Source organism: Cutaneotrichosporon cavernicola (assembly GCF_030864355.1).
Source record: "Cutaneotrichosporon cavernicola HIS019 DNA, chromosome: 1".
Taxonomy (NCBI): Eukaryota; Fungi; Basidiomycota; class Tremellomycetes; order Trichosporonales; family Trichosporonaceae; genus Cutaneotrichosporon; species Cutaneotrichosporon cavernicola.
Window position 1 is genome coordinate 2136359 of NC_083393.1, and position 23448 is coordinate 2159806.

At 59.6% G+C, this 23448-nt stretch overlaps 8 protein-coding genes across 8 annotated transcripts; 4 read left to right on the top strand and 4 right to left on the bottom strand.

Annotated features, from left to right (window-relative positions):
- Positions 1–4487: 4487 nt before the first annotated feature.
- Positions 4488–5145, bottom strand: CcaverHIS019_0107870 (uncharacterized protein; the record flags this gene model as incomplete). Its single annotated transcript, XM_060604083.1, has 2 exons — positions 4488–4831; positions 4863–5145. The coding sequence occupies 2 exons, from the start codon at positions 5143–5145 to the stop codon at positions 4488–4490; spliced, it is 627 nt and encodes a 208-aa protein (XP_060453335.1).
- Positions 5146–5756: 611 nt separating this feature from the next.
- CcaverHIS019_0107880 (uncharacterized protein) lies at positions 5757–6851 on the bottom strand (the record flags this gene model as incomplete). Its single annotated transcript, XM_060604084.1, has 2 exons — positions 5757–6776; positions 6813–6851. The coding sequence occupies 2 exons, from the start codon at positions 6849–6851 to the stop codon at positions 5757–5759; spliced, it is 1059 nt and encodes a 352-aa protein (XP_060453336.1).
- A 382-nt stretch (positions 6852–7233) lies between these two features.
- On the top strand, positions 7234–9295 carry CcaverHIS019_0107890 (uncharacterized protein; the record flags this gene model as incomplete). The annotated part of the gene is made up of 11 exons (XM_060604085.1): positions 7234–7379; positions 7430–7527; positions 7570–7741; positions 7795–7853; positions 8027–8143; positions 8187–8405; positions 8442–8486; positions 8522–8616; positions 8656–8763; positions 8800–8882; positions 8929–9295. The coding sequence occupies 11 exons, from the start codon at positions 7234–7236 to the stop codon at positions 9293–9295; spliced, it is 1509 nt and encodes a 502-aa protein (XP_060453337.1).
- A 766-nt stretch (positions 9296–10061) lies between these two features.
- CcaverHIS019_0107900 (uncharacterized protein) lies at positions 10062–10811 on the top strand (the record flags this gene model as incomplete). Its single annotated transcript, XM_060604087.1, has 1 exon — positions 10062–10811. The coding sequence occupies one exon, from the start codon at positions 10062–10064 to the stop codon at positions 10809–10811; it is 750 nt and encodes a 249-aa protein (XP_060453338.1).
- A 245-nt stretch (positions 10812–11056) lies between these two features.
- Positions 11057–11912, bottom strand: CcaverHIS019_0107910 (uncharacterized protein; the record flags this gene model as incomplete). The annotated part of the gene is made up of 3 exons (XM_060604088.1): positions 11057–11266; positions 11440–11691; positions 11817–11912. 3 exons carry the CDS (start codon positions 11910–11912, stop codon positions 11057–11059), a joined length of 558 nt encoding a protein of 185 aa, XP_060453339.1.
- Positions 11913–12371: 459 nt separating this feature from the next.
- Positions 12372–16397, top strand: ADE6 (uncharacterized protein; the record flags this gene model as incomplete). Its single annotated transcript, XM_060604089.1, has 1 exon — positions 12372–16397. The coding sequence occupies one exon, from the start codon at positions 12372–12374 to the stop codon at positions 16395–16397; it is 4026 nt and encodes a 1341-aa protein (XP_060453340.1).
- Positions 16398–16799: 402 nt separating this feature from the next.
- Positions 16800–21930, top strand: CcaverHIS019_0107930 (uncharacterized protein; the record flags this gene model as incomplete). The annotated part of the gene is made up of 7 exons (XM_060604090.1): positions 16800–16863; positions 16896–17047; positions 17095–17200; positions 17236–18050; positions 18083–18489; positions 18525–21244; positions 21281–21930. 7 exons carry the CDS (start codon positions 16800–16802, stop codon positions 21928–21930), a joined length of 4914 nt encoding a protein of 1637 aa, XP_060453341.1.
- A 63-nt stretch (positions 21931–21993) lies between these two features.
- On the bottom strand, positions 21994–23021 carry CcaverHIS019_0107940 (uncharacterized protein; the record flags this gene model as incomplete). Its single annotated transcript, XM_060604091.1, has 4 exons — positions 21994–22301; positions 22431–22682; positions 22728–22798; positions 22849–23021. 4 exons carry the CDS (start codon positions 23019–23021, stop codon positions 21994–21996), a joined length of 804 nt encoding a protein of 267 aa, XP_060453342.1.
- Between the last annotated feature and the right edge of the window lie 427 nt (positions 23022–23448).

The following is a 23448-nucleotide window of genomic DNA, read 5'->3' on the forward strand; positions in this document are numbered from 1 at the left end:
GCCCGCTCCTATTTCTCGAAGCGCCTCACTCCGCTACGATATGGTCGCCCTGTTAGGTACATCATCCACCGTCCGAAGATCGCTGGGTTACGATTCGTTACGACAGTGCGAACGCCACTCAGTTGAACATTTTCCTGCAAGTCCGAGACCTCAACCCGTGGTTGTACATTTTCCTGCAAGCTTGAGACCTCAATTCATGGCACAAATCCCGTCCGTTCAGCCATCTGAAGAGGTACAACGGGGCAACCAAGGCGCCCAAGCCCAGTCAATGCCGCCAGCGCCCCTCGCGGAGTTCAGAAGGTATTTCAGTGCACGGCCCTATCCGCGATCGGAAGCCGAGCCTAGTCCTCCCGTTCCATCTCGTCTGACTCTGGCCGGTCGCGGTTCCACTCTTTATTGAGCTGGCCCAAACCCCCCGAAGACCACCGACCAAGCCAGAAATGTACTCATGGATCGCTGACGCTTTTGGGCCAATCGAAATCTGCTCAAGCATGGTGGTATTCGAACCACACTTATCACCCATCTCCTCCACGGCTAGCCATTTCAAGAGCGTCGAAGTGTGCGCATGAACTTTCGGAATCAGAAACCTTGAGCGCAGAAGCGCTCAGGTTGCCCATTTTGGTAACTCTACGCCTGACCCAATGGCTTCGCCACGCGGACCCAATGTCCAACCATTGCCTCTCCCAATCGCGACGGCGATCACCTCGGCCCAAATGTCTGGGTTGCTGTTCAAGCCCTCGGCACAATTGTCTGGGGTTACCATGCTGGGTACAACGCTGCACAGTGACAAGTCTCCACTGGGTACGTTGCTAACCGGATCCTCTTGGAAACCATCATCCGTTGACCGCGCAAAGTCTCCCCGACGGAGGCCAAATTCTGAGAAGCCAGTAATATCGACGGGGTTCCCAGTCCGCCATCGAGGTGCCAGCGCTCCCTTCACATCAAGCGAATGGAGGTTCAGCTCGGCTGCTGCAGCGTTGTCATTCACAACAATCTGTGCCTCGAAAGAGAAAGCTACATCTTCGACAATTATGTAGAGCGTGCGGATCCGTGATCCACCGCAGAGGAACCACGAGTCTTCTCTTCCGATTACTTGCAGACGGTCTCAATAAGCCTATGAGGGTATCCCTCGCCTTTGTCGGATGAGCGCCCCAAGAGCCATAGCTCCGACCACATGGGGCAATTCGTTCGTCCTCCACCCTACCTCGAGGGTTTTTCGCAGAGCAAATCAACCCTCTGTACGGGGTCGTTGTTGTTCCCGGGAATCATCTTCCCCAAAGCTCGTCCTCCGATTTCGTCTAATCTCCACCAAGATGGCGACACTTACCTCCGCCACACACCGACACTCCACCACATGGTGTTTCAGCGCACGGGCTGCCAGGCCACCTCATCTGCAATTGCTCCTCCGCCACGATGATCTCAACTCCCAGGGTATCTAGTGCCATCAGTTGTACTCTGCGTACTCCGCCGTTACGCAATTCCCAAGGGTCGCTTTTCCCGCCACAACCACGTGTTTTCGGGGCTAGAAACGTTAATCGAGAGCTGTTTCTCCACCAGCCTTGCTCGCATACAACAAAGTACGCGGGTTTCCAGTCAACTGTTCAATTCCCCAAGCTGCAACGCCACATCCGATACGCCACTAGACTTCCGAATGTTGGCGACGAACTAGTGAAGCCGTGACGGTGCCTGTGCCCGTGTCTTGTGTTTCGTTGGGCACAATGAACTCTTCCCTGTAAACCCTACATTGGTTCCTGTGCCTGGTGTTCCGTCTTCTTCGACACCTCCCCAAGGACATTTCCGCACTCTTAGGGCATGGAACCCATGTGGATGCCATCAGCGCAGTACCTGTTTGTGCACCAGCCACTCTACCGAGTACGACTCCAACGTCTTCCATAATGGGCTCCAGGGATCTTAATGCCAAACTCTATCCAGCCTGCATCTAACTTTGCCCCTGCCCTCAACCCCACCCCCGTCACATGCGATGAGAGCGCAACGAGGCCAAACACGCGTGGTTCGACTTTCCCACCCTAACCATCCCGACCATTCAGGGCGTTCGTTGCCTTCTCCACCCTTCGCAGCCTTCTGGTGTCTTAATACGCTCCCGTTGGTCGCTATCCCCGGCTGCCACTTTGTGTTGTAACGACGGCCTGGGCTCGGCAACGTACAATGTACGTGATCGCTGCGGAGCGTTGCGCTGTGTGGCAGATCCACACCTTGCGGCGACGCTTGTACAGTAAGTCGTTTCAAACCTGTTTCACGTCGCGTGGGAGCCGCATCGCATGGTCGGCGAGTTTCTTTGTGGCACTTGCACCACTCGTCCCAGAGCATGTGGATGCGGCAGACAAAAACGAGTGACAGCCTCAGGGAGCTGGGAGCGAGTAAGTGGAACAGTATTGAGGGTGGCGGATAGAGAAGGACTCGAGGCAGACACCATGGAGTCGGTACTCTTTTTTATTCGGCCTGTTCCCCGTCCTTTGGCCTCAGTCACCACCCAGGCTATTCGATGAATACAGAGGAATCGTATGGCCAAACTGGTCACGCTGGCTCGGCAGTTGCTTGCTCCTCCGAGGAAGGTGGATTGTCGTGGCTGCGTGCAGAGGCGAGTACGCAACTCTGGTCCCCATCGGGCAAGGTGGTCCGCCATTCAAAACCCCGTCACCGCGGACTTCAACGGCGCCGTGTGTGGCGGACTCAGGCAGGTGTAACGAAGGGACCAGCTCCAGTGCTGCGACTCAGCGCGCGCAAGCTGGGCGTAATTGACTGAACAAATGACCGCCAGCCAATTTACCAGGAAACTTTCCGGGCATTAACTGTGGGTGAGTGCCGCTGCTCCTCGGGAACCCGTACGAGTTCTTGACGAGGCTGTCCATTTTATATGTGAGATCTTAACCCCAGAAGGGCACAATGTTCACGTTTAAGGAATAACGCTAGCGACGTGCGGATGTTACCGGCTCCAGCGAGGACAGCAGCACTGGCGACTGCATCAACAAAACTACCGTGGGAATGGGGTTCATGCTCCGACTTCATGCTTCGTCTCTCCGTCACGTCAATACCCTCGAAGGACTCAATCTCGTCTCTTCAACCTCTGGCTACGCAATTCTTCACTAACAATATATTAACAGTTGGTGTGGTGGACTGGCTACTGGAGCGCACCCGCCGACCACGAGACCACTCCAGGCTTGCAGACAGATGGTGAACAATTCCGACCAACGGGGTGGACCTTTCACCAGGTTGCGTATCTGCAGCAATCATTGGTCCTCACGTACAGGCACTCGAGGACGACGCGGTACCCGAGGGCGAGACCGGTATCGAAGTGGTGCTCTGTATTGCGAGTGACCAGTCTCCTCGTAATCACCATCTCATGCGATGCCGCTCTCCTTCTCGTCGGCAGGTTTGGCTGCCGGCAACGGAACCAGTCACGGCGGGGTTAACATCGTCGGGACGACCTGCAGCACTATGACCTTGGGTGGACTCGCGCTCGCCCTACGCGACTGCTTCAGACAGTGGGTTGCCTTGATGAACACCACATAATCGCTAGCTCATTGTTGGTTATTATTCCCAATGTGCAGCTGGGCTGGGAAATTGGCAACTGATTGTCGGGAAACAGGACAGCCTTGGGTTTGAGCCACCGCAGAACGGCCACGCCTGGGAGCGTTCAAGAAACAAAGCGACCTTTTGCAAACTCCCGTAAACTGGGTGGTGTCGGGTTCCGAGAGGTTGCGAGGACGATTGAACCCGCATTCAACGTAAAAATAGTGGTTAAGCAAGCAATTACCTCCCAAAGTCAAGCTGTCGCTCCTCGACTGGTGCTGTGCAAGGACAACCTTTTCCTCTTCGGTATCTCCCCTTAATGCACTCGGAATCACGGTTGAATACTGAGCGTTGCTCCGTGACCTCCCTTCATGACAACTACACCGCGGTATTGATTATCCGAAAATCGGTGCCCCGGTCGCTTGCTTCAGCAACTTTAAGAGTGGATGTCGTTGACAAGTTATTATGGTAGGCCGCCCCGTGGCGAAGCTCATCGACAGACATCTAGTGAATTTCTCTTGCGAGCACGACTGTTACATATACTGTGTGCTGCCAAGAACTTCGGCGCCGATCATTCACGATCTGATTGTATGTCGTTTCCGTGTTTTTAAGCCCTGACGCTCGCAGTCAGACGCTACTGTAACGTCATGACGTTGTGTTGTTGTCCGCTTGAACTCAGCCGTGGGCTACTGCATGCGCTCACTCGATTTCGGCCAGCATGGCTGACGGCAAGCAGGCTCGCCGGATCGACTCCGATGCGGGTTCACATCTAACAGAGACCGGAACAGACTCAAGGTCGGGGATTGCTATATCTATGGTGGGTGAGCACCAGGCCCCGCTGATTGAGGCACTACTCCGCCATTCAACTGTGTGGCAACAAGTAGACTGTATCTGTCTGTACAAACGGGTTCTATTGGGGACTATCCGGAGACAATACGCGTCACTAGCGAATGTACTCACGCGAGCGGGATACCCGCCTTGCCCTTGTCCTGCTGGTAGACCTCTGATAACCGGTCGTACGTGTCCTTTACTTGGGCGATACGTTTATTCGCAGCCTCGCGCTGAGCCTCCGGCAGCTCATCCACGAGCTGAGCAACGCTCTTGCTCTTGAAGAAGGCGTTCTCTCGATTATACAACTCCCGCGCGGCGTACTGCTCATCCGTCTCACCCCCTGCGCGGACTTTGAACACCTCCTCGAGGATCTTGATATCGTGTGGGATAGCAAATGCGTCTCGCGTATCCTGATACGTGAAGAGGTAATAGAAGTTGTCGAACCCCGACCAGGTGATGCCCGACAAACCTGGCATCAACGTCATCTTTAAGGAACGCACAGAGGGAACAGGGCTCGTGTGTGGCGAAGAACACGCAGTCCTTTGGATTGGGGTGGTCCCCCATCCCGTAGAACTGCTGGATACAGTTGATCTCCCCATGTAGCAGTGGCGACGCTGTCTCGTGGTTCGTGGCCGCGATCACGAGGCCGAGGTCGGATTTCCGCAGAATCGCCGCGCCAAAGACCTTACATCCGCTCCGCACGCCGTCCGCCGTGAGCGGGATGATGGCGTCGGTTGTGGTGTGCAACAGCGCGTCCAGAAGGGCTGAGGGGGAGGGAGACATGGTGTCGTGGAGACCTCTGACGTGGGGACCTAACGACGGCAGACCTTGTTATGAAGGAGCGGTCAACACGAGGTGGAGGTGGGCAATGAGCGTTGACCAATGGAAGGACCGGTGGAGGTGTCTTGCCGCACCATGCCGCACATGCCAAGCTTTGGCGACTGCCTGATGCGATCTCATCGGAGGAGATTCTAGATGCCCCAGATACGTTGGAAACCGCACACGCACTTCTGTATCACTTCAATGTAGGTCTTCAGAAGAGTTGAACTCTGCCCTTACACAGTGGGTCCGTCAGGCACCGGAACCTATACCAACTCGCGAAGTGCGGAACCTCAAGGCGGGATCGTATAACGTACACTAGATTCTGATTAAGAATTGGTGCTTATAGCCTGGGTTCGACTCTCAGCCCGACCTTTCTGAAGTTCATACACCTGAGGAGTCGAGTGACACGCAACACACAAACCGCGGCGGGCTGCGATGCGGGGGGCTAGAAGTGGATATTCATGTCCGAACATAGCAGTTCCTACCCCAACATCCTACGACAACCTCCACCGCCAGTCTGTGCATGTCTACCGTCTTGCTATGCTACCCGAACAACCGCGCGCCTAGGTCACCTAGAACCCCGCGCCCCCACTCAGCCCAACATTGGAGACGTTGCGTGCGCCAAAGCCTGAGCCCGAAACATTGCCGTCCTTGCGCCAGATGCCGGCAATCGCACGCTCACCCTTCCACCAGAGCCGGCCAACGCGCACAAACTCGCGCGCGGTGATCTCACCAAGACCGAGCATAATGCCGTTGATGAAGGGCAGCAGAAGGTTGATACCAAGGGCTGCCAGGACGCGCTTGGTCGTGAGTCCTCCAGGTGCGGTGAAGATGGACAGTGTGAGCGAGGGCGTAGCGTTTGCGGGCTCGGGTACCGCTGCTGCGCCTGCTGCCTGGTTGACGCCTTGGGACGTGGGCGTGATGCCAGCGGGGAAGGGAATGTCCTCCTTCTTGCCGTCGCCCTTGGTGCCGGCCGCCTTGGGCTTAGGCTTCTCGGGCGACGACGAGCCGCCAGACCGAGACGAGCCATATGATCCGGTAGCAGGCACGACCGGTGACGCGGAAATGTCCTCGATGGACGACTGGGTGCCGCTCAGTTCCTCCCACGCAGTGCTGGGCGGTGCGGACGGGGATGACGCCGCCTCCTCGGCCTTCGGCTTGACCATCTCCCACGCCTCGCGCGTCTTCCTGTCGCGCTCCTCTGCAACAGCCCGCTTGTGTGCCGGCACCGTCGCGGGTGCTGGTGAGGTCTCAAGGGCGCTCGCCAGGTTCTCGTGGTGGGCCGCCTCCTTCTCGGCGGCCTTCTTGGCGTCGGCAGCCTTCTTGGCCTCGTCCTTCACGGCCTGCGCTTCGGCGGCCTGCTCGGCCTCAAACTTGGCGCGCGTCTCCTCGGCCTTCTGACGTGCCTCGTCGGCCTCGGCTCGCCACTGCGCGAGGTTGGCTTCGTACGTTGGCTTCCAGTCTTCGCCGCCCTCGCCCTCACCCTCGCCCTCCTCCTCGGGCGCCGTTGGTTCGGAGGCTGGACTGGCAGCCTTTTCGGTTTCGAGACGCGGCTCGGCCGCAGGCATGGTGAACGAGCTGTCGAACGCCGCCTGTATGTCAGCAAATGATTCGTGGAAGATACTCACGGCGAGGGTGTCCTCGATGCCAGAGTTGTTGTCGGACATGATGGTTAGGGTAGTGACGGATGTGGGAGTGGCCAAGATTGAGAGGTTACTTGCCGCGTCAACCAACCGGCATTGTCCGGCCCTGCCATTGGCACTCGACCTCATTGCGCGATGCTTCCGTGCACTCACCCAGGCCCTGGCATTACACCAATCCAAATCGCGTTACAATGCGTAATACAAAAATGGGGCTCCATTGAATCACAACAATTATTCCGTCACTTAGCATCTGGAAATTGCTGCCCAGCCTGCTGACCTGCTGGGGCATGAGCACACTCGCGCTGACTCTGAGCTATCAACAACTCTCTTTCCATTCACTCCCTTCTCCCACACCTCACGCATCACACCACCTCCCTTTATCTTCCATCTACTACTGTCCGACAAGATGCATGTATGTCCTGTCTGTGACGAGGGCATCGACGCAAGCGATATCGCGTTTGAAGCCCACGTCAACTCCCACTTCCAAGGTGGCGACAATCCAGAGGCGGACGACGGGTCGGACGACCAGGACGTCCAGTACCTGGGCGAGACGTGAGCCACACTTATATCACAGCTATCCTGTTGCCACCGACTGATCACAGTGGCGCGGACGACGGTGCCGTCCTCTGTTTCGTCTGCGGTGCTGATTTAACCGGCCTCAGCGAAATCCAACAGAACGCGCATGCCTCGGCTTGTTTGGGTGAGTCCAGTCCTTTTCTAAACGGCAAACACTGACAGCGAGATCGTCAGGAGGATAGCGACCACTTTGAATCCCAATTCTTCTATGGCTCGGATGACGATCGGAAGCAACAGAACGGTCGCAAAGCCAGGACCGTCGACCCAGGTCTCTGGGATGGCAATTCCTGGTCTGGGAAGGGCAAGAAGCACGATGCTAGAGTCAAGGGTGACAAGTGGTGAGTCACCACCATATCGTCACTGCAACACGTTCCCTAGCGCTAACGTCGAGGTGGGATCCTGTACGTGGCGGCCTTGCAGACGATGTCCTGCCACCGAACTTTTCCCCAGGTGAGTGTCTCGGACCGTCTGCTCGTTGAGAGCAACGCCACTTTCCCCACCACCCGCCTTCTGTCTGTGCCATCTTCCTCACACCGCGCTGCCCTTTCCGCCGCTATGTCCGCTTTCCCACTTCGACCTAATGCCTCCCTCCCGCCTCCTGGTCTTGGCGCTGATACATGCAGGTGTCATGCCTGTTCTGAAGAAGCTCCTGCTGCACTCCGTGAAGCGCAGGGAGACAAGTCGGGCTGTCCTCACCCGCCACGCCGTGCACATCAAGGGCGTGTTTGGCTTCGATGGTTGTGAGTTTTCAGCGTTCTCAGCGGAAGCCGCGACTGACTTGAGCTTGGGGATGCGGATATCGCAACGCTGAGATGACAATCGCCTCGCTCCTCATGCTCCCCAACTCGCCTTACACCTCTCTGTTCTCGGGGGATGGCGAACCCGGAATCCGTGCTATTCAGGAGTGGATTAACGAGGCCTGGCGCGAGCGCTACGACCTGCCTGGCCGCGCGCAGTTCAAGGGGGAGATCATGGGAACGTCCAAGTGGATTGGGCCGTCGGGTAAGTGCTTGCAGAATGACACTCGCTGACATCGAGACCTCTATGCCATGTTCTCTTACCTGGGTGTTCCATGTACAATCTGTGAATGACTGACTCGCGGCCCTTGTTGATGATAGACGATTTCCCCAAGCCTAGCGACCGGCCCATTCCTACTAAGGCCAACCCTGAACCCTCCTACGCACTCCTTTTGCGCTGGGTGCAGCAATATTTTGTGAGCTGCCACTGAGGCTGGGCATGGCCTGACACCCAGGAGGCCGACGACTCCGATCTTGACGAGGATGGTGATGCCAACTCTGACGATCTGTTGCGGCCCACATCCCCAGTTCGAATCTCAGATCGTCTCCCCTTGATGCTGCAGGTAAGTTAATCCGACCACGCTGAGGCCTGACATGAGCACAATGGCCACTCGCGCACAATCGTGGGGTATGAGGTTGACCTCCGGGGACAGGTCAAGCTCCTGTTGCTGGATCCGGGCAAGTACGTCGAAGGGCGCTCCTGTCCAGGCTCCAGGCTGACTACCCAGGACCATTTCGAAGGACGTGCGTGACGAAGGGCTCCAGCACCTGCGTCGTGAGCGTGCCAAGGTGCCGTCTCCCCAGGACGACTCTGACACTCCTGCGGCCCAAGGATCGAAGAACAAGATACGCGAGGGCGCCGAGGCTGCGTTGCCAACTTCAGGCGACGAAGTGGGCCCGGGTGGTTGGGTTAAGCGCAAGATAAGCAAGCCCAAGCCTGGCAATGCACTGAGCACGTCGTTATCGGTGTTCCGCATGAAGCCCCAACGGGAGCAGAAGGAATTCCAGGTTCTGGCATTCCCTGGCACCGCAATGCTCCCGCCGGAGGAGCGCGCAGGCCGCCGCAAGGTCACAAGTGTCCGGATCACGCAATGATAGGAGGCGACGTTGTCATGAGCGATTGTGAGGAGGGGCATGAGCTTTCCCAATCAACCTGCATTATTGTGAGTACAAACGTGCGCGACCGTTGTGTGAACGTGTGCTGACGTCAAGGTGTGTATTTGACTAGCGCATGCATCAACCGACGCGTCTAGGGTGTGAGGGTGTTAGGGTTGTCGGTTCTCTGGTCCCGTCAACTGACAACCACCGCTTTACCGCCTTTTTGCCACTCGGTGGCTCGATGGCCGAATCGGTGGCAAATGGGCAAGGGATTCCAATGGAGGGTGAGTCGATGAACAACTGGCCCTGGATGCATTCAACCAGCCTGCAGCCTCATGACGCGTCACAATTGGCACTAAAACGCACACTGCTTCGAGTCACTTAGTACTTAGTGACTCCACACTACTGTCAGACCGCTACATATGGCTAAATGGCTTTATGGCTTTGAGACAAAGGTCGGCTCCAACGCAGCAACCACTTATCGCTCACGGCCACTGCGTCACTAGTGGCCAGATAGCCCAGTGCGGTTCCTTGGTCCTGTATCCAGACCCCATTCCTTATCGTGAGGTTGCCACCCGCGTCCACCCGCTTCGACATCCCGTCACCCGACGCGGACCTGCCTTCCCTGCATATTGCCACTGCCACCGTACCCCGCATCCCCCATTGTTGTCCTCATCCACCCATTCACGCTCACCGTACATCTTAACGCGTCTCCTCGTCCTCGTCCTCGTCCTCTCTAACCGTTTACCGCATATTCCCCGCCATGCCTATCCCCCCTCGTCCCATCCCCAACCCTCACACCCAGCAGCGCCGTCACGCGCGTCGGCCTGACATCAACCTCGCTGGCGGCGGCCAGAGTCTCATCAACGAAGGCCGTGCCGACGTATCTCTCCTCCCCCGCGGCGCGAGCGTTCCCAACACGCTGTCAGGCGTGTTCGTGCGCCCACGGTCATTCTCGCCGCTGCACTCACCACTTGGTACCCCTCCCCTCCACTCCCCTCTCTCTACGTCGCCCATGCGCAACCCCACACCACCCACCCCTCCACGACGCGAAGTGCCCCTCGCTCAGCTCATGGACGGTCGCGGCCGAGCTCCCCGAACCGGAGCTGCCGCGGCCCTGGGCTTCGACTACGTACCGCGCCCAACAGTTGTTCCGATTGAGGACGAGAAGATCACAGAGCCGCAGCCTACGGAACCCCGGTCCTCGTTCTGGGCCTGGCGCGAGCGGTACCTCTCAGCCACGCCGCCTCTCGTTGAGGCCGCTCCGGTTTCCAGTGAGCCCGCGAACGGGTCTGCGCTTGGGCCTGCTCCGCAGACTCCGGCTCTGGAGCCCCACATCACCGACGACGACGATGACGACTGGGAGCACGTCCACGCGTACGAGGACCACGTCTTTGGCGACCTCGAGCTCGACACCGACATGGATGCAAGCGACGTGCTGCCTGCGGCGCCGAAGGGTGGCAAGGCTGTGGCTGACGCGAGCGAGCTTCCGGCTTCCGCTCCACAGACCTAGGTTAGATCAGCAGAAAAGTTGTGACAAAGGCGAGTTGTTCCTTTCCGGGCCGACCCAAAGCAGTGGCGAGTGAGGGCGAGCGGACACTGGCGAGGAGTAAGCGAACAAGACGAACAAGACCCCAACGAAGACGAGAAGCCCGCATCACCTTAACGAAATCCCTTTCCAATCTCATGAGCAGAATCCCATATAGCATACAATGATTCGCGTGGCATGCATGTGTCGTGATGTCGTGTCGTGATAGTCTAGCGCTGCTCGAGCTTGGTGACGAGCCAGTCCATGCCCTCCATGAGACCGTTGCCGGTCAGTGCCGAGCAGCCCATGATTTGCCACTCGCGCTCACGGAGGTCCGTGAGGCCTAGCCCTTCAGACACTTGCGCGGGAGTGAGTCGACCCTCGGCGGCAGGCAGGTCCTGCTTGTTGGCCAGGACGAGCAAGAGGGCAGTGCCCAGCTCCTGTACGTCAGCCCGTCCCTTATCGGTGCGCGTCCCGCCGTAATCGGCGCAACCCCTCCCAGCCATCTGTGCGCGCCCCGTGCCGCTCGCACTCATCTCGCTCCCACCAGTGCGATTGTCCGTTTTCGTCTGCCCTTCCAGCACTCCCCATCACATCTCCATTCACGACTCACTTCGGCATTGACCAGCTTCTGCAATTCGGCCTTTGCGAGTGACAAGCGCGAAGGGTCGTTGGAGTCGATTACAAGGATGATCGCGGCCGTGTCGGCAAAGTACTGGTTCCACGTTGTGCGCAAGCTGCTCTGCCCGCCCAAATCAATCAGGCCGAATCGGACGCCCTTGTACTCGTAGATCTCGTGGTTCGACCCGACCGTTGGTGCCGACGCGACAACCGCGCCCATTGTGATGCGGTACAAGATTGTGGACTAGCATGAGTGATGGCCATCCTGCCTTGCTTCCTCAAATCTTCTGATCATCCAACACCACCCTATCTGATTGCGCCATTTCGGACACTTGGAGCGCCCCACGACGTTCACCCGCGGACTCTCACCTTGCCCGCATTATCCAGCCCAAGAATCAGAACCTTGGTTTCACGCTTCGCGAAGAGACGCGCCCAGAGGGACGAGAAGGTGACTAAAGTGAGCATGGCTCTGGGATTTGCCTTACCTCCCATGATTGGGGCGTCTGAACGAACGGGGAGTCAAGTTCAAGTGAGTGTGGCAAGAAGTGTGTCCAAAGTCGTTTCAACACCAACATGAACATGCCACGCCCCCCCTACTGTCCCCCACCTTGGATCCACCTCCACCACAGCTCATCAGCCGTTGCTCCCATATCCCCCCGTTCCGCAAGGTCAGGGTTGGGATTAGCGGAATCAAATTGTGACTAACCTAATGTTCTTAGAAGCTAATTGAATCTAATGCGGACACCTCCACTCCGGGGGTAGGATTTTCGACTCAGGTCTCCCATCCTGGAAATTCAACAACAGTTGACCCAGCGGCGGGTACTAGACACACGTCTTCTCAACCCTCTCAATCCAACCCCCCCACCCCCCCACAACCCACCGCCTAGTAAGATCAACGTCGAGTTATCAAGCTAACCCGTAGGGATGCTTGTCCTCCCCGGTTCGTCGGCGATCACGCCCACGCGGCGCACGACGCTCCTCGCCGCGCTGCAGGCTGTCTTGCCCAGCGTGACTGGCCTGGACGCTGTGCACCTGCACCTCGTGAACGCGGTCTCTACCGACGCGGAGAAAGTGCTCGCGGAGGCTACCGGTGAGCAGCGCCGCATCCTCGACACGCTCCTTGCGTACGGCGACGACGAGCGTCAGGCTTCGACCAAGGCCTGGCTCTCTGACGCCATCAAGCCCAAGGACGTGCTTGCCGTATACATCCTTCCCCGTGCCGGCACTATTTCTCCGTGGAGCTCCAAGGCGACCGACATTGCCAAGCTCTGCCGCCTCGAGCAGTACATCAAACGTATCGAGCGCGGTGCCCTCTACCTCGTGTCGGGCGCCGGTGTCTCGCTCGAGCAGCTCGGCTCTACTTTGCACCTCATTCACGACCGCATGACCCAGGTCGTCACTACCACGCTCCCTGAGTCGGCAGCCATTTTCCCGCCCTCGCACAAGCCTGACCCGCTTGTCACCGTTGAGCTTGTCGGCGCCGAGAACCCCGTCGCCGTCCTCGAGGAGGCCAACGTGCGCCTCGGTCTTGCCCTCAGCGCCGAGGAGATCCCCTATCTCGTCGACTCGTTTGTCGCCGCTGGCCGCAACCCTACCGATGCCGAGCTCTTCATGTTCGCCCAGGTCAACTCGGAGCACTGTCGCCACAAGATCTTCAACGCCAAGTGGACCATCGACGGCACCGATAAGGAGAACTCGCTCTTCGGCATGATCCGCAACACCGAGAAGGCGTGCAACTCGAACGGCACGCTCTCCGCGTACGAGGACAACGCCGCCGTCCTCCAGGGCTTTACCGCCCCCCGCTTCGCCGTCGACGGTGGCAAGGACCACGCGTACGCCGCCAACGAGGAGGCTATGCCCATTCTCATCAAGGTCGAGACCCACAACCACCCCACCGCCGTCTCCCCTTACCCTGGCGCGTCGACCGGCTCGGGCGGTGAAATTCGTGACGAGGGTGCCACTGGCCGTGGCTCTCGTCCTAAGGCTGGTCTCGCCGGCTTCACCGTCTCTGACCTCCTCATTCCTGGCTTCAAGCAGGAGTGGGAGTCAGACGTCGGCCGCCCGGCTCACATTGCCTCGGCGTACGACATCATGATCGAGGCACCTCTCGGTGCTGCGGCCTTCAACAACGAGTTCGGCCGCCCCGCGCTTGGCGGCTACTTCCGCACGTTCCTCATGGAGGTCCCGAGCCCTCAGGGTTCTCCAGAGTGGCGCGGATACCACAAACCCATCATGATCGCTGGTGGTCTTGGCAACGTCCGTGAGAAGTACGCACGCAAGGACAAGATTACCCCTGGCGCCAAGATCATTGTGCTTGGTGGCCAAGGTATGCTCATCGGCCTCGGTGGTGGTGCTGCCTCCTCGATGACTTCAGGCCAGTCATCGGCTGACCTCGACTTCGCGTCCGTCCAGCGTGACAACCCGGAGATGGAGCGCCGTGCCCAACAGGTCATCGACGCCTGTGTTAACCGTGGCTCCAAGGGCCCCGGCAACCCCATCCAGTCGATCCACGACGTCGGTGCAGGTGGTCTCTCGAACGCCCTCCCCGAGCTTGTCCACGACGCCGGCCTCGGTGCCGTCTTCGAGATCCGTGACGTCCTAGTTGACGACCCGAACATGTCGCCCATGGAGATTTGGTGCAACGAGTCGCAGGAGCGCTACGTCCTCGCCGTTGGCCCCGAGGACCTCCCTGCCTTTGAGGAGATTGCCCGCCGTGAGCGTGCTCCCTTTGCAGTCGTCGGTACTGCCACTGAGGAGCAGCGCCTCGTTGTCACCGACCGCCTTCTTGGCGACAACGTTATTGACATCGCCATGTCGGTCCTCTTCGGCAAGCCGCCCCGCATGCACCGCAAGGACCAGACTGTCAAGCCTCAGCGTGACGCCTTTGACTCGTCGCTCCAGGCGTACGCCGGCGCCACGCTCGAGACCGCCGTTGACCGCGTTCTCCACCTCCCCTCGGTCGGCTCCAAGTCGTTCCTCATCACCATTGGCGACCGCTCTATCTCGGGTCTCGTCACCCGTGACCAGATGGTTGGCCGCTGGCAGGTCCCTGTTGCCGACGTCGCCGTCACTCGCTCGTCGTTCGGCTTCGACGTCGTTGTCGGTGAGGCCATGGCCATGGGTGAGCGCACCCCGCTTGCCCTCATTTCGGCCGGTGCCTCGGCTCGTATGGCCGTCGCCGAGTCGCTCACCAACCTCGTCGCCGCCTCGATCCCTGACCTTGCCAAGGTCAAGCTGTCGGCCAACTGGATGTCGGCTGCCTCGACGGAGGGCGAGGGCTCGCGCCTTTACGAGGCCGTTGAGGCCATCGGCCTCGACCTCTGCCCTGCTCTTGGCGTGGGTATTCCTGTCGGCAAGGACTCGATGTCGATGAGCATGCGCTGGCAGGCCGACGGGCAGAAGAAGGAGGTGACCGCTCCTCTCTCGCTCATCGTCACTGCCTTCTCGCCGGTCGACAACGTTGAGCGCACCTGGACTCCTGAGCTCCGCACCGACGCAGGCGAGACCACCCTTGTGTTCGCTGACCTTGCCCGTGGCAAGCAGCGCCTTGGTGGCTCGGCGCTCGCTCAGGTCTTCAAACAGCTCGGCGCCGAGGCTCCCGATGTCGAGAACGCTGCCGAGCTCAAGGCTTTCTTCACCGCCGTCCAGGCCCTGCACGGCTCCGACATTGTCCTCGCCTACCACGACCGCTCGGACGGTGGTCTCTTCACCTCCGTTGTCGAGATGGCATTTGCCGGCCGCACCGGTGTTGAGCTCAACGTTGACGCTGTATCGAAGTCCGGTGACGCTGCTGCTGCTCTCTTCAACGAGGAGCTCGGTGCCGTCTTTCAGGTCCGCACCAAGGACCTCCAGGCCTTCCAGCACGCTTTCGTTCACGCTGGGTTCCCTACCCAGTACCTCCACGCCTGCGGCTCCGTCCTCGGCCGCGAGGACCAGCGCATCTCGATCCTTGCCAACGGGCAGGAGATCTTCCGCTCCACCCGTGGCAAGCTCCAGCAGGCGTGGGCTGAGACCTCGTACCGCATGCAGGCGGAGCGTGACGAGCCCAGCGGTGCCAAGCAGGAGTTTGACGCCATCCTTAACGACGCCGAAAAGGGTATCCTCTACGACATCAAGTTCCCCTTCCTCCCCAGCGTCGACCGCGCCATCACCGCTCCTCCCAAGGTCGCCATCCTCCGTGAGCAGGGCGTCAACGGCCACATCGAGATGGCGTGGTCGTTCCACGCGGCCGGCTTCGAGGCGATCGACGTTCACATGTCGGACATCATCAGTGGCAAGCTCCAGCTTTCTGGCTTCGCTGGTATCGCCGCTTGCGGTGGCTTCTCGTACGGTGACGTGCTTGGTGCTGGTTCCGGCTGGGCCAACTCTGTGCTGCTGAACTCCACTGCACGGTCCGAGTTCTCCGCCTTCTTCGGGCGCAAGGACTCCTTCGCGCTCGGCGTGTGCAACGGCTGCCAGTTCTTCAGCCAGCTGCGCGACATCATCCCTGGCACCGAGTCTTGGCCTCTGTTCAAGTCCAACCGCTCGGAGCGCTTCGAGGGCCGTGTGGCGACCGTCAAGATCTCGGATGGCACGACCTCCGTTCTCCTCGCAGGCATGGAGGGCTCGTCGCTTCCCGTGGCCGTCGCACACGGCGAGGGCCGCGCTGACTTTGCCGAGAAAGGGGACCTCAAGGCGCTCAACGCGGCCAACCTTGTCCCCGTGCGCTACGTTGACGGCAACGGTGCCGTCACGCAGCAGTACCCCCTTAACCCTAACGGATCACCGGAAGGTATCGCGGCTGTGCAGACGGCCGACGGCCGCGTCCTCGCTATCATGCCTCACCCCGAGCGTGTCGTCGCCGCCGAGTCCAACTCTTGGTTCCCTGCCGACAAGCGCGGCGAGTGGAAGGGCAAGGGACCATGGTTCCGCATCTTCCAGAACGCTTACGCGTTCGCCACCAAGGCATAATTCGCTTCATGACTGTCGCATGCTGCGCCTTCGATGCGCAGTGTTTAGGGAAGATTCTTGTGTTCCGGTATGCATATTGTTTCGATTGTGGAATGGGCGGTGGACCACTCCCTTATTTTGGTGCAAGCCGCCATTAACCATGCACACAAGGACCGCATACGATGTGGGCAGCTCCATCAGAGTCCCAGATTGTACATACATGCATACTGGTACACGGAGGCCTCACTCGAGTCGTCCATCGTCAAGCGTTGAAATGTTGCTGGGTCAGCCATGACGTAGATGACTGGCAAGCAAGTGAAATTGCCTCCGTCCCTGAACGTAAACAACAGGTTCGTGACTGACTGACTTCTTCCAACAACCATCCATTCCACATCCCTCCAGGCCCTAGACTTTCGGTCAGCCATGTTCGGCGAAGAGGGCAAGGAAAAGCTCATCAAGACATTGAGGCAACAGATTGCCGACAGAGGTGAGCCGCCCTCCACGCGGCGCTGATCACAGATGCGCGCTATTCTCAGCTACTGAAGGAGAAGACAGCACAGGATGAGACGTTGAAGGAGAAGACGGAGGCAGTCGATTCGCTGCGCACGAAGGCAAACAATGAAGAGTCACGCGCGGATCGTACGGAGGCCGCGTTGAAGGGGACGAAGGACGTGAGTACCATGCTGCATAGTTGTCTCCTCATCATGGCTGATGACAGGACCTTGCGAATGCCAAGCTCAACGTGACCAACCTTGAGACCCAATTACGGACAGAGAGAGCGCGCGCATCCGAGTCAGAACGGGAGAAGGGAAGGCTGGAGTATGGTGAGTTCCTCTCTTTCGCTGGTAGCTAACAGCAGATCTGGCTAGCCTCTCGCACAGCGGCCCAGGGCCCTCGACAGTGGAGAACAAGCTCAACGCGCGCGTCAAAGCTCTCGAACAGGAGCTGCAGAGAAAGGATGCGGAGGTCGTCCGCCTCACGCGGACACCCCCACCCACGCAACGCACGCAACGGAAGCGGCGCTCCTCGGTGGGCGACTTGGACCTTGCCCTCACGAACCAGCGGGACGACGCGACCAAGGCCGCCGCGGCCGCGCAGCGCGAGGTCGCGAGCGTCAAGGCGCGTCTATCTGCCACCGAGCGCGAGCGTGATCAGGCATTAAATGCACGTTTGGCGGCTGAGAAGCGCGCCGCGCGCGAAACTGATAGCTTGCAGGAACGCGTTGAAGAGCTGCAATACTACCTCGACCAGCGGGGCGGATCGCAACCGGCCGCCGCGAGCGAGAAGGCAAGATCTGAGCGGGATACAGCACTCGCCCGTGCCGAGGAGTTGGAGGGGAAGTTGAAGTTGAAGGAGGGCGAGGTGGAGGAGACCCGGAACGCGTTGGAAGAGAGGGCGAAAGGTCTCGAGATGCTGACGGCCGGCGCCAGCGCCGCGGAACAGCAGGTCGCCGAGCTGCGCGATACGGTCAAGGAGCTCGAGGCTCAGCTTGCGAGAGCTCATGGCACGCACGTTGAGAAGGCTGATCAGATCGAGCGCGAGCGCGACGCTGCACGTGCGGAGATCGTCAGTCTGCAATCTCGGATTGAAGAATCGACACGTAACTTCCAGCGGTCCAGCGCCGAGCTCGAGGCTGAACGGGCCAGATATGCGGCTCTCCGGGGACAGGTTGAGGTGGGTTAATGGCTGGAAGGAGCTAACAGCAGGTGCTCGAGAGGAAAGCAGCCAGCACAACTGAGGCAGAGGCTGTCGCAGCCGAGGCCCGCGCCCGCGTCCAGCAGCTCGAAGAAGAGGCTAGAGCATCCACGTCAAAGCTCGCCGATGCCGAGCTCTCTTTGTCCACCGCCCAGGAGACCACCTCTGCTGCCGAGAGCGTGCGCGACGGCCTCCAGACCAAGCTCGACGCCGCCCTCGCTGACGTAACCATTAAAGACGCTCGCTTGTCAGAGATGGAAGCCGAGATTGCCATCTCTACTGGCCTCAAAACCCAGCTCATTTCTGTCCGCAACGAGAGCAAGCGATGGCGTGAAACAGCCGAGACGTACCAGACTGAGATCATGGAGATGGAGACCGTCCTGCAAGAAGAGATCAGTGACCTGTCACAAAAGCTCTCGTGAATAATACGCGTCTCTGGGGGGCTGACTCCAGTATCGCGAACGAGGATCTCTCACGCGCAACGTGGGATCGCGACGCAGCTCAAACCGCTGTTAAGCGTCTCGAGACCGAGATCCTCACCGGTTCCAGCCCGAATGATCAAGACGAGATTGTGCGCCTCCGCGAGGAGCGTGACCGTCTCTCCGCCGAGCTCCAGGACAAGGTACTCCTCTTAGACGCTAGAGACGTACCCAGCAAGGAGCAAGTTGAGAAGATGACTCTCACGATTCGTCGGTTGCGAAGTGAGCGTGACGAATTCAAGGGCCAGGTGGCATTCGCCGAGGACGAGCGCAAGTTTGCCGAACGCGCGATAACCGCCAGCCACGAGAAGCTCAATGATGCGGTCGCGCAGGTGCAGCAGAAGGACACACTTGTGTCTGAACTCGAGGCGAAGCTTGTCGACCACGAGTCTTGGCAGGGAGAAGGCGAGGCGCTCAGGTCCCAGATTAACGAGCTGCAGCCCAACATTGCTGCCCTCGAGGCCACAATTTCCGACTTTGAGCGGCAGCTCGCCGAAGCGGAAGAAGCGCGTGCACAGCTGGATGAGACGGCTGCGCTTGTTGACATTCTTGGTGACGAGAAGGCTGTGCTCCAGAGTAAGATCGCTTCACTCGAGTCCAAGATCGAGACTCTCGAGGCGGAAGCGTCCGCAAATGCCGATGGTTTCCGCCAGGAGCGCGACGGCTTTATGCGCCGCCTCAACGGCACAGAAGGCGAGCGCGACACGGCCAAGTCGCAGCTGACTGCGCTGGAAAGCCAGACTGCAGACCTTCGTAGCAAACTCGATTCTGCCACAGCCGACCTCGCCACTGAAACGGCCGCTCGCAAAGCGGCTGAGAACCGGGCGGCGTTACAGGCCGCGGCCGGAGATGGCGAGGCACAGAGTCTCCTCGCGAAAGAGCAGGCGCGAGTCGAGCGTCGTGACAACTTTATCAAGCTCCTCGAGGTGGACAAGCAGAAGCTCGACTTCAACCTCAAGAGCGTACAGGACGACTTTTCGCAGCTGTCCGAGGCGCACGCAGCTGTCGAGGCAAGGCTTGCGGCCGCCGTTCCACAGGACACCTTCGACCAGCTCAATAGAGTACATGACGCCCTCAAGACTGAGCACGCGAACTTAGCCCACAGTCTCGAGAATGCGCGTGCCCAAACGACTCGTCTGCAGGAGACTCTTGAGAGCACACATGTCGACCTCGAGAGCCTCACGATTGCACACGCCCGCACTCTTGCAGAGCACAAGGCGCTCAAGGCGGAACACGTAGCCGTCCGTGAGGAACTGGGCGAGATTACTGAGCATACCCGACACCGTTCCCAGGAGGTTATCGCTCTGGTGCTCGCCGTCGCTGTGCACCGCCAAGCCGTGGCCTCCGCCGCCTTACATGCCAACAACCTGGGGTTGCAGCTGCGCGCCTCTACTGAGCGTGTTGCCGCTCTTGAGGATGAGCGCACTGTGCGTGAGCTTGCCGGGACTTCGGCCCTGCTTGAGGAACTCGAGGAGACCAAGTCTGGGCTCCGGCTGGCCGAGGAGAAGCTCGCCGCGCTGCAGGTGACGTCGGCCGAACTCAGCACCGCCACCGAGAGGACAGCCTCGCTCCAGTCGCGCATTGCCGATCTCGAGAGCGCCCTGGCCATGTCCGAGTCCGCGCACGGTGATGCTACGGCGCGCACATCCGCTCTTGAGGAAGAACTCACTGTAGCCGAGACGGCGCGCACTGAGCTGAAGATCCGCGCCAAGGAACTGCAGATTCGTGTTGGCGATATGCAGGACGACCTCGACGCTGCGAGAACCGTGTATGACGGCGCAACTGGCCGTGCTGTGATGCTCGAGAATGACCTCGCCAATGCTCTGAAGACGCTTGCGGTTGCGGAGGACCGCCACGCACGCGCCATAGGTGATCTTCGCGCTCAGCTTGATGCCGCTGCCACCAAGGCCGAGGGGAAGCTTACTGCCGCGAAGAATGAGGCTGTACAGACCAAGGCAGCCGACGAGCAAGTCATCGCCGATCTTGAAGCCGAGCTCACAGCCACTCACGAGCAAGCGGGAGCCGATCTCGCAGATGCCCATGACCGCATCAAGGCCGCTGACGAGGAGGTCGCCACGCTCTCCGAGACGATTGACTCCCTCCGCGCCGATCTCGAGGCCGTCCGTGACGAGCACGACACAGCTGCAGCCCGTGCTGAAAACGCTATGTCCCATGCGGATGCGCTTGCGGCTGATGTTGCCCGCATGCAGAGCGAGCTCGAGGCCGGTGAGGAGCTGGCCAAGGCCGCGGCCGAGCGCATCGAGTTGCTGGTTTCCGACCTCAGTGCGGCCCGCGCGCAAAATTCCACACTGGGATCCGACCTCGACGCGGCGACGGCGGACCTCCAGGCAGTCCAGTGTGAGCTCGACAGGCAGCGCACACGCGAGTCGGATCTTGTCGCGGAGCTCGACACGGCTCGCTTGGACCTCGGCGATGCGCAGGATGTGCTCAAGGAGGCCCAGAATAGGGCTGCTGTAGCCGAGGCGGACGCGCGCAAGGCGGCGTCACACCTGAGCTTCATGGAGCGTGGGCAGGTCGACATGTCCACCCGACTTGCAACGTTGCGCGACGAGCTTGTGCAGGCACAGGCTGCCGTTGCTGCCGCTGAAGGTCAGGCTCGCGAGACCGAGCGTCTCGCGAACGCCAACAAGGCTCTCAAGGACACGCTGGCCGATGCCGAGGAGGATTTGAAATGTGAGTTAGCACGCGTGCCGAGGCAACTGACAGCAGACAAGACGGCCTCGCTCGACGCAAAGAACCTCGACCTCGAGGAGGCAGACGACCGCGAGATGGAGCTCAAGAAGCAGATCAAGAAGGCGGGTGCAAGGGCTGAGAAGCTCTCGCGTAAGGTGCGCGTGCTGGAGAGCGAGATCGAGACGCTCCAGAACACGATGGAGAACATGTCGCCAAGGCGAACGCGCGAGATCCCATCCATCGCCATCACCCCATCGTCTTCCTCTGCTGGGGCTCGTGCAACTGCCGCGGCCCTTGCATCCGCAGCCGAGTCCTCTTTGTCTTCCTCTGCGCCCTCCGGACCGTCCACTACACCCCGGGCCAAGCGGAGCCGTGAGGCCGAGGATGAGTTGGTGACGCGCGAGGTGTGGGTTGAGGACGGCCCACTGCCGAAGCGCAACAGCCCCCCAAGTGAGGGTAGACAACCATTGGCAGCCCGCACGAATCGCCAAGCCCGTAAGCCGCTCACCTCCACCGAGCGCGCATTCATGCAGAAGCGCGCTCAGATGGCGGCGAGTACTCCGAGCGAGCGTAAGGTCGCGATGCGGAGCGTGCTTGGGTCAGCCACAACGCCGGGTGCGACGCCGGGCGACAGGCGGGTGTTTGGCCCAGGAGGGCCGGGATCGGGGCGTTCTACTTCGGGATAAATGTTACACTGGACTGATTTGACTGTATTAGTATGCATCTCTGTGTGGATACCTGTGCATCGGCTACGCCTCCTCGTCCTGCCCGACTTGTGCGAGTGTTGCAACCATCACCGCGTCCTTGCCCATCGTCTCGGTGTGGACGTACGTCAGCTCGGGTAAGCCGACGTCGTGTCCTGGAGGCACGACGCTGATGCCCTCTCCGATGAACATGGGAGCCACGGTCACGACGATGCTGTCGACCAGTGCGGAGCCGTCGTCGCGGGGCCCAGCGTGCAGGAAGCTGCTGAGGACGCGGGATCCGCCCTCGATCATGACGCTGCCCAGACCGAGGGACGAGATGATGCCGGGGAGGGATGCGGGAGGAATGTGGCCTGGTGTGAGCGGCGTCGCCAGCGGGTCGCAGAATGGGACGAGGGGGAACAGGAAGGGGATAGTTCGGAGGGAGCCCATTGATAGCAATTACACACAAGTCGCAGCACACCAGCAGAACAGTGACTCACCATTCTTGTCCAGTTCGACGCGCACCACCCGCGCGCCCGCAGCCTCGAGTGCTGCTGCACGTCCCGCGTCCGCGCTCGTCCCACACAGGATCCACGGCTGGCGCACCTGCCGCGGCCCGGTGAGCTGGGAGTTCGCACCGTGAGCTGTCCACTCGGAGATGATGCGTGCAGTTGGTGGCATGCGGAGCTTGGGATCAAGGATTAGGGGCTGGGGCGGGTGAAGGCTCTGGTCACCTTGAGGGACGAGTTGGACTGCTGTCAGCTCAAGTCTCAAGTAAGCTGGCACGTCAGACACACTTTTCAACCTCGGGTCGTCCATAATAACGGTCTGCACACCGATGAGGATCGCGTCGTGCATCGTGCGCAGCCTGGTATGAGCTTCATGAACCCTCCTCAGCTGGTGATGTGGAACACGTACCAGTGCGTCATGAGCATGCTCTCTGGTCCGCTGAGCATTACGCGTTTGCCGCCTGGCCCGGCGATTTTTGAGTCCAGACTCTGGGCCCATGTCAATGTGATGTGGGGTCGTGGGAAGGCGCGGGTGAGGCTGCCGACGTGCTCGACGAGAAAGCGTGGTGGTGCTGGGCTCATGGTGAGCAAGGTGGGTGGGAAGGCCGGAGACGTCAAAGGTGGACGGACGTTGCGCAAGGGTGTCGTGGTCGAATCGCAAGGACACGGTCGTTGCCACTCCTTTACCGAGAAGTGTAGGTCGAGCGATGGACAAGAGCGTTGACAGATTGGAAGCCGGAAGTGAAGGTGTTAAGACGAGCAGTCACGTCCAGGTTGGGTGACATTCCTCCACCGACACGGTTTAGCCGGCTTAGCCGGCAGGTCTCCACATTGGTGCTTTGCGAGAACGTTGACATTTTCAGGCTGTACATACTGCCTGGGCGTGACCTTGAGAACTTGAGATTGCACATTACCTTCACTCTGTTCTGCATAATCCGTCTTCCACAAAACAGCTAAACATGATTCCCATGTAGAAAGCCAACAGAAGGATTCCAAGATTAACCCAAAA